The 13,793-nt window shown below is 34.5% G+C and overlaps 1 protein-coding gene across 2 annotated transcripts in view; it reads left to right on the forward strand.

Annotated features, from left to right (window-relative positions):
* The window catches only part of LOC149064670 (teneurin-m-like), a 264,163-nt gene that overhangs the window by 153,630 nt on the left and 96,740 nt on the right, over nucleotides 1-13,793 (forward strand). For both annotated transcript variants that reach the window (XM_089254773.1, XM_089254774.1), the window contains one exon: nucleotides 10,631-10,811. In XM_089254773.1, the coding sequence (XP_089110899.1) occupies nucleotides 10,697-10,811 (115 nt within the window). In that variant the 5' untranslated portion in view covers nucleotides 10,631-10,696. The remainder of the gene's footprint in view (nucleotides 1-10,630; nucleotides 10,812-13,793) is intronic.

The following is a 13,793-nucleotide window of genomic DNA, read 5'->3' on the forward strand; positions in this document are numbered from 1 at the left end:
ATTTGATAACTTTCGAGAAAAATTCATTTAATCAGTCTATTAATTGACTAAAATTTCTTTTGATTAACCAGTTGAAAACCTGAATCTCGATTCCCAGCACTCTAGTACAAATGAATTAAATTCTGAAAATAATATCGAAATGGATCATTGGCAAACGGTTGCCTTCTTGGATGAACGACATTTTATGAGAGAATTGGATGCCGCGAGGACGAATCTCCTAGAACATGACTCTGTAAGCATTGTTGGGAGACTACAAACCATTTTCTTGGATATAACCTGATGGCCACATCGATATGATACGACTGTGCACTGATTTCAATAATACTGACACATTCAAATTACGCGTTTATTGTTCTGAGACGGTTGTGTATATATTAAAGGCCCAATGGAATAGTTGAAGAGCATTCAACACTATTTGAACAAGATTTGCCTTACACTATATTTTACGCAACGTTATGTTATTCAGGTTGAAGGTTTTATGACCTCAAAACTGCGACAAATATGCAGATTAATTTATATCTTTGTATTTGCTCATATTAAATAACGGCTCTTTTAACTCATTCTTCTAAAAATATTTACGTAGTTGAGTAAATATTGCTTTTGATACCGTTATAGCGCTGATTTATGGAACTGTAATTTCTTTTATGGGTACATATAATTTCAAGATCAAAATAAATCCAATTATCATAACAAGAGATAAAATCCTCTAAACACCTTAAGGAAATCAGAATTTGCGAAAGCAAACAGAGCAAATTAAGTACACACAAAATATATACGGCCGAAAAATTGAAGCACGAAATTTTTCAAAAAATTCATAATTGAAATTTCTGAGAAATTTCGAAATAAATTCGATTATTGTTGAAACTCTTATAAAAAGAATTTTAAATTGGCTTAATCTTTTCAATTATTCTGATAATGTTGATCATAACAGACATCTGAAATTACAAAAGCAGTTTGCAGTATTTGGAAAGTTTTGAAATTGTAAAATGTATATAGAAGTATAGCGGAAAAGAACATTTTTCCCTACATTTCTGTACAATACTCGTGATATTAAAGGCGCGGATGTTGCATTTAGCATTTCTTTTCTTTTGCATCTTCCTCCAATTTTGAACTTTGTCCGAACTCCAGGACATTTTTAGGATATTTCCGCTTTTTAAGATTTTCAGAATGACAAAAAATGAAAAAAAATATGTATTCCGAGTAATATGAAACAATAGGATGTAATTTATTTTAGTTTTTATTTAGTAAAAAAGATGTGGTGAGGTTTCATCCCTTCATTTGTATCTTTATAGACATCAGGCAAAGCTTAGTACCCATTCTAAGTAAATTTTGTCTTTAGTTAAATTTTCATGAGAGAGAGCTTTTGTATTATATATATAAGGATATTTTTAAAATCTTCAAAGTCATGCTAAACGATTTTGATCCGTGAAATGTTTGCATGCATTAAAATTTCGCAAACTGTTCAGCCAAGTGAATATTAGATAGTTTAAAAATTCAAACCACGTTATTTTCGCTTTGTAATTTGGTAATTTGCTACTGTTACATTTGGCAAAATGGTGAAAAAAAACGAACAAAACCCAGCGGGACAAAAATACTTGTCCGTAAAAGACGGGGATTTAAAATGCTTTAATCAGGGTTTAAAATGCATACTTTTGTTATGCAAGGGAAAATTATTATTTTGTGTATAAAAGTGGTGTCCGCATCTAATGGATGACCATTGAGAGAGGATGTCTGGAGATTGTGATGTCTTGGCCGGAATGTCTAAAAGTTTTCAATTTGAAAGAGAATTGACATGAAATCGGATTTTTTTTACTTCAAATGTCCTCAGTAATATATGCAGATGTTCAGAGAAAAAAGACGTTCATCTCGGTATAAAACTTTATTTGCAGAAATTTAAATATATTTTCCTTTTCTGATTCCATAAATTCATTCATAAATTGAAAGTTGTTGATTTGAAAATTTCATTGGCCATTTTTGATGAAATGTAATGTTGAGAATAAATTTACATGTGATTTTCTATACTATAAAACCTTTCCCTCCCAGTTTTCGAACACAATCGGTTAATTTTTTTCATTTTATTTTAATAGCATTTCTTTTCATTTTAGTGCAATTTTTGGGTTTTTAGGCCATTTTTTATGTTCGTTTTTCAACATTTTTCAGGTCAACAATATCCGGGCTTTGGTAATAGTTGATGAAGTATTTGATGCACGGGTATAATATATATAATATAATTATATATATATATATAATATAATTATATATATATATATATATATATATATATATATATATATATATAATATATATAATATATAATATATATATATATATATATATATATATATATATATATATAAACAAATAACGAAGCAATCGCACGAATTCCTAAAACGTTTCGAAACTCAATGGGTGACATCAGGGCTGGAACTGAAAGGGGAAATTCACGGCAGCAAACTCAATATACAGGGTGTCCTGCAAGTCCTAATTCGCCCTTTATTCATTCAACCGTTCGCCGTAGAGGTATTGTTCTAGTTTAAAAATTGCTCAAAATGTGTTCAGGAATGATTATGTACCAGTTTTGAGAGTGAAATAAAATGTGACATAAAACAAAAGTATCTAAATTTTTATACGAACCCCTGTCCTCGAACTACCAAATGCTCTACTGTGAGGAAAATGTAGCTGCCCAGTCTCTCCTGAGGTAAAAAATATATCCATGTTTCTGAGTGCCCCTAATGTATCCATGTATTATTATTTATTTATGTTATCATTCTCGCTCGGCCTTCCTAATTCATACGATCACTCACTTATACGATTACCACTTATATGGTTATTCACTCTAATCACTTGGTCACTCACGTCAGTCAGTCGCTCATATGATCAGGGCAGGAGAAAAGCCAGGTGTGAAATTTTGAGGGACGAAATATAAGGGATCAAATTTCTGTGAGTGGAATATACCGGGGACGAAAAGTACTGGGGTGAAATATAATGGATAAATCGTCGGGGCGAAATTTCCGGATCCCACTCAGAATACGTATTCCGGTGTGTGCCAATTTGTTGGAAATTCTGCTGTGGAATGTGTACATATACGTTTAAGTAGTAGTACTCACAGAAGCACCCTACAGTAGCCAATGTTTAATAGCACAAAATATTGATGAGATATTAATGCAAGGTAAAATAATAATACAAGTTGCATTCAAAGATCTGCCATTATCCTGATTTTTTCTGAGTATATATATACCGTCTATTCATTCACATACGTATAATAAAGGATACAGACGATGTTGGTTGAAATTTTCTGATCAACGAAATGTGTTTCTCTTTAAACTACAAATAGATCAACAAGAACAAATTCAAAAGCTTGACGCAGGAGAATTCCAGTAATTGGAAAGTTATTATTGAGGCATCTGTACAATGAATTCAATGGCTATTAGTTTTCCCAACGGGGGAATCTTTTCCAATGCCACGCGAGAACGAATCAAGTCCCCTTTTATCTGCGGTTTAGCCTATCCTAAGTGTCAACACTCGCGGCTGCTCTAGGTTATTCAATTACACTTGCTTCGTTGTTTGGCCTTCTCAGGAAAAAGCAGACAAGGCATGTCAATAGAAATAGCTTTATAAGAAAGTTTTTTTTTTTTTTTTCTGAGCTTCTATTTTTTTCTGTATCCTCTTCCTCTTTTTACCTCACATTCATCCTTTTGCTCCCTGTTTAAGTAATGGCTTTTGAATAATTGAAACTGTGCATAAAAGCCGTTTCAAGGAGTTACATCCTGGGATAAAGCCAACCTAAATCCTCTACTCCCCGCGTTTTCTTTACTTACTTCTTGTGTTCGAGACTTTCACTAACACTTTCAGTTTCAATCGGATATCCTTGAAGCAGCAGCAAAGGGAAATATAGGTGCATCCCTGGTTTTCAATGACGTCAGTTCTTTTATTTGTTGGACTTAAATATTAGCATTTTTAGAAAAAGGCTGGAGGATTTCCTTACTTTTGTTCCGTTTCTTTATCTCTTTATCTGGGTTCCAGGTTGAACATCTTTTGAAATATTTATCGTGATCGAGTTTTAATGACGATGTTTTTTTTGTTAATTTTTTTAAAGTAAATTTTACCTATTCATTTGCCATTACCGATTCTATAAAACTTTGCTGTCACTTCAAATAGAGCCCTAAGTTGTTTTTCTGTATGTGTGTTTTTTGCCTGTTTTCAAACTTTTTTGAGAAAGTGCCTTCTTTAAATTTTTCTGCCGTAAATGATTATTTCGATATTGTTTTATGTTTATTCGCGAATTCTAAAGTCCTTATTTTGTAGAGCCTTAGATCTTTTTACAATAGAGAATTTCATAGAATTTTTGTGTTCAAAATCGTCAACCCATAATACGAATTCATGGTCTCGGTCGATTGCCATCAAAATGGAAGGTTTCTCACAGACACAGGTCGATTTCCCTCATTCTGATTTTCATGATTGTAGGTAATGCGAAGAGGAGAGGGGGGATTTCGAAACTTCTCAAATTTTATTTAAGTATTCAGTAATTCTGTGGAAAAATTATGTGCAATTTAGTTAAGAAATTAGAAGATCGATCACAAAAATGTGTTAGTGCGTTTTGCCAAAGAAAAAAGTTTTTACTAGCGCATTCTACAGTGTTGACTTAACACATCGATTTCTGAATTGATGCATATGTTTACGAATAGTTTTTAATCGCTCTTTCTTTGGAGAAATTTATCTTGTAAGTTAAATCATTTTGATGAAATTTATAAAGGTTGAGCTTAATAAAAGAGAAACTCGATGCAATCAAATATCAGATAATTTATTTCATTTCATTTAATTTATGTTTTTATTTTATTTTATTACGGTGTACAAATTGAATTCCGTTTATACACAACTTCCGTTTCGATTTTATGCGTATCAAAATAATTTAGTTTCGTTTTCCAGCGTCATCTATCATTCACTTTAAATATCGTTTCTTTTTTTTTTTTAATTTCACGAGTATGAATATGAGTGCAGTCAATTTATTAGCCACATTGCGGACCCTTAATATCATAGCTTTTAGTTAATTTTCCTTTTTTTCCCAGTAATTATAAATTTATTTTAGTAATTATAAGGTTTTCTTTAGTTTCTATTTAAGGAGTCCAGTTCCTTTTTGCCTGCCTATTTTGACCATTTGTAGTGCCTAAAGGTTCTAGTTATCAATGATATTTGTTGAAAGTTTTCTTTAAATTCAATTCAATTATTGTACATAAATCATCTCATTGATTTTTTTATGAAAGGGGCCGTTCAAGTATTACGTAAGCAAATTTTTAGTCGTTTTTGACAACCCTCCTCCTTTGTCAGCAAAAGTCAGCAAAACTCTAACCACTGTCCCCTACCTCATAACGCATATTGGTGGGATCAGAAACGTACGCGAGACGGGGCATAGGGGGCTCGTGAGCCTCCCCCCTCAGACGAAAAAAAAAATGTTTTAATGCAAAAAATATAAAAAAAACATTTTGACAGGAAATACCTTTATACAAATACAAATACAACGCCACAACAGGCAAAATGCCCAACGAGGTGACTGATAAAAAGATGCCCATAAAAATATGGATGTCATGTTTCAAAAATACAGCAACCCCATTAAAAATGCAATTAACACAAATTATAAACAATATATACACATGATAAAATATTATACAATGCCCATAAAGAATACTTATGGTTGTCTTATTCTAAGAATGGATAGCTTCTCGATTTACCCCAAACATGTTTATCGTATTTCTTTTTAAACGTGTCAATTGTGTTACAATTTACTACCTCCGGGGGTAAGCTATTCCATTTATTAACAACCCTATTAGAGAAAAATTCCCTGCGACACCATAACCTTGCATTGTCCCTCACCAATCGATACTGGTGTCCCCTTGTAAAAGCAGTTGATTGGCGGTGTACTAAAAGTTCATGGTCCATCCTATCCATCCCATTGAAAATTTTGAACACTTCGATCATATCTCCTCGACACCTGCGTTCATCCAATGTAAACATATTCAAAAAATGAAGTCTCTCTTCATAACTCAAGCCCTGTGTGCCAATAAGGACACGCGTAGCTCTTCTCTGCACCCCTTCAATCAATATGTTATGTTATAATCTATTTTTGTTAATTTCAATGCTATTTAAAGGGTAAGGGTAAAAATTCATTGCCACCCATCCTTTAAGCCATATATCATAAAAACTTGACCCGTGCATCAAATGTGGCCCTGAAGGTGGCCTGCCCCCCCCCAAACCCAATTTTTTTTGAAAATGAATTAAGCGGCACATTTACAAATCGCTTAAATGACCCGTGGCACCAGTCCAGCGTATTTAAGTGGCCCATGGCACATTTTCAGATCACGGAAGTAGACTTCAAAGATCACTTTCACATTCAATGATCACCTAAGTTACCCGTGACACAGTTACAGAACACTTAAACGATCCATGGAACATTTAGAGATTCCTTGAGTGATGCGTGACACAGTTCCAGAGCACTTGAAGGATCCGTGAAATGAGGGATGAACATTTGAACCACTTGAATGCAGGGATCAACTAAAGTGGCTCTGTACAGGACATATCAATTGGGAGAATGGTAGTTCAGGTATCGAATAACTATCGAAAGTTTTTATTTTTTCCATTTTTGGCGCACCGAATAAGATTTCATTTAGAATATTTAATATCTTCATAAAGAGGGTTGAGAAAGAAACCCCCCCCCCCCTATCGATGCTGACGTAATACTTTAATGACCCCAAATAAAAATCATTTAGTGTATAAGACAATGTTTTGAGTTTCAGCTGAAAAAAAATTTAAACTCGATTATAACGTCAAATATTTTGTGAATTTTTGCTCTTATAACCGAAGTATCGTTACAAACAAGGCTGTTGCATAAAAGGATTTAGGAAAAATTAACTGCCCCGTAATTCCCTTCAGGAAAATTCATCGTCGGAAAAATCACCAAAAATCAAGAAAAAAGAAATCGAGTATTTTCTAGAACAGAGAAGCTGGAGGAAAGAAAGTTTTTATAGATATCGCCAAGAAGCGCAAGAGGCGATGAGTATCCAACTGTTATCATTTTTGATAATTTTTAGCGGCTTTATTAATTGCATTCCGCCGCTGATTTTTTTTTTGTTTTTGTGTATTTTGTGTGCGATGAACACATAATTTTTTCATAATTTTTTTGGCCCTTCCTTGTAACGCTGTTATAACACTATAGAAGTTTCACAAATGTTTCTCATAAAACTTGAAAACCGATAAGCGTATCGGTTATATTCGTACGACTGCAACCAATAGGCTTAACGTTTATCTTCTTCCACTTTTGTAAAAGAGATTTTATCAAACTTTCATAGTGTAATCCCGGCCTAACACTTTGCAATTTCATTCGGGTATCCTCGAAGCAGCGAAAGAAAATATAGATTTTCTCCTGAAGTTCAATGACGTCAGTTCTTGAAATTTGTTGTCTCAGTTCTTAAACATTAGTTATTTTCAGAAAAAGACTAGATGATTTCTCTTTTCTCTTCCCCTCCTCTACCGTTTCCTCTGCGTTCCAGATTGAATATCCTTTGAAATATTAATCCTGGTTGAATTTTAATGCCACGATGCTATTTTTTTTCAAAAATAAATGGTTCATATTCACTAGCCATTGTATGAACTTCCGTGTTACTTCGAATGTTATGAATGATGTTTGAATTTTCCCTTTTAATTCAATTCAACCATTATGAATGAATCATAGCATTGATTTTTTTACTGAATAAAAACCATTTAGTGTGTAAGAGTGAATGCTTTCAATTTCAGCAGTAAAATTGTCAAAAAAAAATATATAAAGTATTTTCATTTGTTAAAGGCAAGGGAGATCCACAAAAGAAAGGGAATTGCTTATTTTAGTTTTGAACTATACTGGCCAGGATTCGAGTCAGCTTAGATTGGATGCTCCGTTTTGAACATGGGATTTGCCGTCTATCAGACACAATTTTCACTTTTCCGTCTGGATACAGACGGGCAACACACCAATAAATTTTATTACAACACCATTGAATCACCTGAAACCGTCAAGAGAAAACGGAACGCTGGCTGTTTCTTAACACAAACAACACGTTATTGCTTGTGATAATTCCGTAGAAACTCCCTCGAGGTGTATGTACGACTAAATAGTAGTGTGGCTCCGATTTTCATCGCGAGAATAGCCAAAGTTAAGGAGGTGGATGAGATGGTAGGTGTAGTAAACCTGTACAGAGTGATCCAGAAGTCAGTTAACATTCGTTTGAAAGTTCAGTAATTCACCGAATAATGTACGCAGAGGGATAAACATTGGCGCACATGCTGGAAACAACCTCGGTTTTTCGAATCATTTAAAAAACATACAAATATGTTATAAAACAAATCACCTTGACAGATTTTTGATCTATTTTTAACTTTAAAAAATCTTTGCTAAAAGGTGCATTACAATGCCAATTGTCACTTTATAATCAAATGAAGCATCATATCTTGGTCATTTTTGTAAACTATTCTTTTAAGGTTTCAATGAGACCACGTGTTGTTTCTAGCAGGTATGCCAATTTTTATCCCTCTACTTACATAATTCACTGAATCATTGAACTTTAAAATGTAAACTGACATTTGGATCACGCTGTGCATACTGTTAGGGCACGTGATGGGTAACAACGTTGGCAGCGTGAAGATATTAGATACATTTGACTCATCAGCAACGTTGGTTCTGAAGTAGGCGAAGCTGGTTTCTAAAGCGACGTCCTGAAGGTACGAACATAATGCACACTGGTTTCCGTTACTGTGAGTCGGTATCGTTGCTGATTGGCTAAAAACCTGAATTTCAAGTTTTTTAACACTAGAAAGACGGGTCTGGGGTCAGTGTGACCCCATTGATTTTGCAATTTTTAAAAATTTTAATATTTTACAGTATGGTATAATATTTTCATGACAGTATAGTAATACCACGAAGAACTAGTGGGTAAAACCATTGAATTGTGTTAATATATTTTATCATTATTTAAAGGATGCTATGCGTGCGTGCTCTTGATGAGCGTCAGTGTGGGTGAAGACTCTGATCTGTATTTTCTATATTCCCGATAGGATTTCAGTGTAACATCACTTCTAGGTTGTGAATATGATCAACGAATGTGTGTGCTGTGCTATATTTTTTTTTCGTGCTTGGAAGCACCTGACGATGTTCTTTCCGAAGGATTTCAACCAAGCTTTTTGATTTAGATTTGACAAAAAAAATTCGCATAATTCCAATGATGTGGAATCAGTATTAATAAGCAATGAGTTCCTCGTAAACTATTTTGGAATCTTTAACGTCCTGTTGACGAGGAGGATTCCACGATATTTCTTACACTTACATCTGCAATAGTTTCTTCGCTACTGATAAACGAGATATTATTCAGATGTATGATAATTATGGATATCAGACGACGTTTTAGTGTAGTTCTAGGTTTTCAGTGATGGCTTCAATGTGGTTTGCATCAATTGTTTCTAGTAGCATTTTATTCTGAATCAGCTGAAGCATTGTTGGAGGTATAATTTCATTCTGAATCAGCTGAAGCATTGCTGGAGGTATAATTTCATTCGGATTCACACATCCATAATCTATATACTTCAGAAATGTTCTGATTAGGATACTTTTCTTTCTCCTCTGAATTTTAACTATCAGCACCACTCCTCCTCTGAGTTTTACTTACGCAGTCTTTGCTACATTCTGAGAAATTTCATCTTCTGTGAATCCACGTCTTTTCGTCATTTCTACAGCAATCATGAGTACGTGGATATTTCTACATTGCAGAACAAAAACATTATCTGACAAAATGACGAAAATACTTGACGAAAATACGACAAAGACTGAGACACCTGTTCACCGTAATATGCAGATAAAAATTAAGGGTGGGAAAAAAAGTCTCACAATTGGGAATTTTTGAAGCACAAAAAGACTATCAGAAGAATTTTGACGTTACGTAATCAGTTGTGATAATGTTGGAAGTATTATATGGCGAACGCGTCTTAAAATATATGGGAGGGTCAGTGAGACCACTCCCCCCCCCCCCCACGTCTTTTTAGATATATCCGTTCTTATCTCCGTTGCGAAGAAAGGTAATGAAAAAAAGCTTTGGTGTAAGCTAAGAATATGATAATTCAGGAAAAGTCGAGATATTTTAAAGCTTTTGGTTCATTTTTACTTGAGATATGGGAGCAAAAAGAGCACGCAGGGTGTCCGTCTTTTTAGTGTCAACCAATCTGTAACAGCGCCGACTCACAGAATCGGAAACCATTTTGCATTATGTTCGTACCCTAAGGCAGGGTCCATTTTCCAAGAATGACAGATGTGATAGGCAAACATATGCATGTCGTTGGAGTTCATTTTGAAACTAATAAAATCGAACTGGGCTCTAGCTCTATTATAACTCTTACCTAATATAATAATCTTGGAGCTTTAGTTTCGAATCTGGTTCGAAGTATTCGATGCTGCTTTTTGGTTGATACCCAACCGCCGGCTGGAACAGAACAATGGCGTCACCCCCAGTGTGAAAGTGTTAAACAATTACTTCATTTTGGAGGATTGACTTTTTATTTAATTAATGAAATGAATATGTCAACGTGCTTGTTTTTAACTGGATGTTTTATTTCAAAGGTGTGATGAGCCTGCTAGGCAGATGAAGGTGTTGAAGAAACGTGCGACAATCACTACTGACTGTCAATGGCGAATTTAGATTTCAAATCAGTGGTTGGTCATAGAGAGTCGAAACTCTCAGGGAGAGATGCGGAACTTCCGGAATACAGGTTATCTCGAGCTACGGGTGTGATGACACCAGGTAAATTTACTTGAATATATATACTGCTAGATTTAGATGTATTCTAATCATACTGTGCTTTCCTGGGTAATCAGACAAATCATTTGTGTGTGTGTGGGGGGGGGGGGGGAACTCTTAGCTTAATCAACGAAAGATGTTTTTTCCCGATATTTATACTGAGGCGAACAGACAAAAAAAAAAGTCTACTTGTTTCTGTCGGGAATCGAAACCAGGTCCACTTGCAATCCGGGTAAGAATGCTGTCTATATGCACCACGGGATACACATTTCTCTCTCTCTCCCTATCTCTGCTGCCACCTGGGGGACATTTGCTGAAGTTAAGGAAGGAGGCTATAAGTCTCTACTTCTGTGCGTCACGCCACAGTGTGTGTTATAGCAGTCTTATTTCCCGGGGTGGATAGTACGCTTGCCCGGAATGCAAGACCTGTGTTCGATAAACCATTACTACTTACTCCGTATATGCAACTTTTACACATTCACTTCCGAATTTCTAATGTATTGGTGCATGCTGGACTACGTGCTTTGAGTGTATGTGGGCCCCCCAACGTATTTATCTCGTCAGAGTTGCGATTGTTTCAGTGTTCTTGCTGGTGCTGTCATCAGGCTTCCATATATTGAAATGAAAATGGTTGAATTTTCATTTTACGTAAGTAGGCATATATGTCTGATCCTGTGAGTCGTCCTGCTCTCTGTAGAAAGATATTTTTGAATGGCAGACGGCTCGTATTCGCAGCTCGAAGTTGGAAAACCGCACAAAAGCAACTTCAGTCGACCACAACCGTGCCGCCAACGGGATTCAAACTTGGATCCTCACGATATCCCGTTTGAGACCACTACCGGATTCACCTTGGCATCCTTACCTTGCCTTTTTCCTTATGTATCTTTTTTTTATTATTATTTCCCAATTTTGCGGGTGAATGTCGTCAGCATTTTATAAGCACACACACAAACATACTTACCATCAACTTTTATTTTAATTTCCACTACCTATCAGTAGCCAACTTCTTCACATAACCTCTATTTATATTAAAGACTATCTAGACTATTATATACAGTGAAACAATAATATAATATTATATACTGCACACACAAAAAAAAATATAGAATGTTCCATTTCTGTTCTTTTTTGAACAATAAAGCATTTTCCCACATCAGGTGGCAGGCTGGGAAACAGTCAGGGATACCAGTATCCCGGGAACTATTAAAAACTTCATTTTCGGCATGCCTGATTCTAGAAAAGATAAAGAAGAAAGATCTTCACAGATTCTAGAAAATTCTTAAACTCTAGAAAATAACAAGAAACCATTGAATTGGTTGAATTCGTGCAGGGATAATTTTCCCGGGAAATGGCGGGAACCAACCAGATCCGAACATTCAAAAACGTGATGTCCCTCGAGTTTAACGGCATGCCGCCCAATGCTGAATAATCTAACAGAAAAAAAAAAATTAACAATAATTTCATAATTATTCTTATGAAATTACGAATTACTCTTGATGTAATTATTCTTAATACATCATCCCACTAATTATATATTTATTTAACGGGCACTAATTGTACTCGTCGATACGAAAAATTTACTAAAAAAATCCCTCCATTTGTTCCTTCTCGTATAATTAAAAAAAAAAAAAACCAATCCTTAGAGTTTTCTCGTATTTTCGCTGACCATAATAAATATTATTCCGAAAATGAAATGAATTTTCTCGTATTCTTTTTTTTTTATGTGTATTACTCGTTTCTTCTCGTTTCCCATAATTCAGCGTTGCCATTATTTTGTAACGCGCACACGTACACACGCATACAAAAGAGATATGTTTTTAGAACAGATATATATGGTTGACTTATTCCTAAAGTTTCATTTTTTTCACTAGTTATATATATATATATATATATTTGTTTTTTCGCTTTGCCTGTACCTCCATCGCATTTTTGCTCGTCGCACAGAGAATACTTGGCAGCAGTTTCCAGACCAATGGAGCAGCAGATATTTCTCCAAGTGCTGATTGGAGACTAGAAAGCAGTAGAGACTACCATCTTGAAAAAAAAAAGAGAAAAAAATGTATAGAAAATAAATAAATAAATATATGGGGGAAGTGGGGGAAGAACACATTTTCACCTAATGGTGATTTTCTCCGATGTTTCCTTTTGTTATTATTATTATTATTTCATTTTTTTTTGTTCTGTTTTCTTGTCATCAAATGAGAAAGGATACAAGCCATTCGTGGAATAAACTCACTTTTCTGTGTAAACAGTTTTTGTATCTATTCTATTGCTTTAGGGAATAGAATGAACACAAAGTTTTCTTCTGAGACACTATTGTGTTTTGAGCATTTTTTTGTGTTACTCTTTCCCATCAGATAACGAATGTGAATACCATGGGGATTGTAAATTTTGTTTTTGTCTTGAAGAATATCTTATGATTTCTATTTATTTATTATGAGCGATGCAACTATAATATATTTGAAGGGAATTTTTTATTTATTTCTGTACGTTACTTTTTTTTTTTGTAAGAAGTAATATTAATATGCATTTTTCAAATCATTAATGAAAGCCTTTGAGGAGACGTCGAGAAATTTTCTATAAAGAGCATATTAGTCGTATGAGAATAGGCCATATCTAAATAATTTTTCATTGACACTTTTCTATATTTAACTGTGATAAAATAATTCTGAAAGAGAATTTTGAAACAACAAACACATTGCAATAAAAAATGAAAACTTCATTATTTTTTCTTGGAAACTGTTGCACAGGGTGATCCAGAACGCTACTGCTAAAATGGTAAGGGTGGTCGTTCACGTGAAGACAAAGAAAAATTGCTATTTAACTTTGGATCGAAACGTATTTATTCAGGAGATACGGATAAGTCGCCAAAATATGGCAACCTTTCCGATATCATGAAGAGATACAGGTAAATGCCATACATGATGTGAGGGAGGGGAAGTTCTCTCCAGTCACGCTTATCTCGTATGAGTGTCAAATATCGTT

The sequence above is a fragment of the Pholcus phalangioides genome, unplaced genomic scaffold (assembly GCF_987345545.1).
Source record: "Pholcus phalangioides strain wild (caught in Gottingen) unplaced genomic scaffold, Ppha-v1.0 ptg000042l_1, whole genome shotgun sequence".
Classification (NCBI taxonomy): domain Eukaryota; kingdom Metazoa; phylum Arthropoda; class Arachnida; order Araneae; family Pholcidae; genus Pholcus; species Pholcus phalangioides.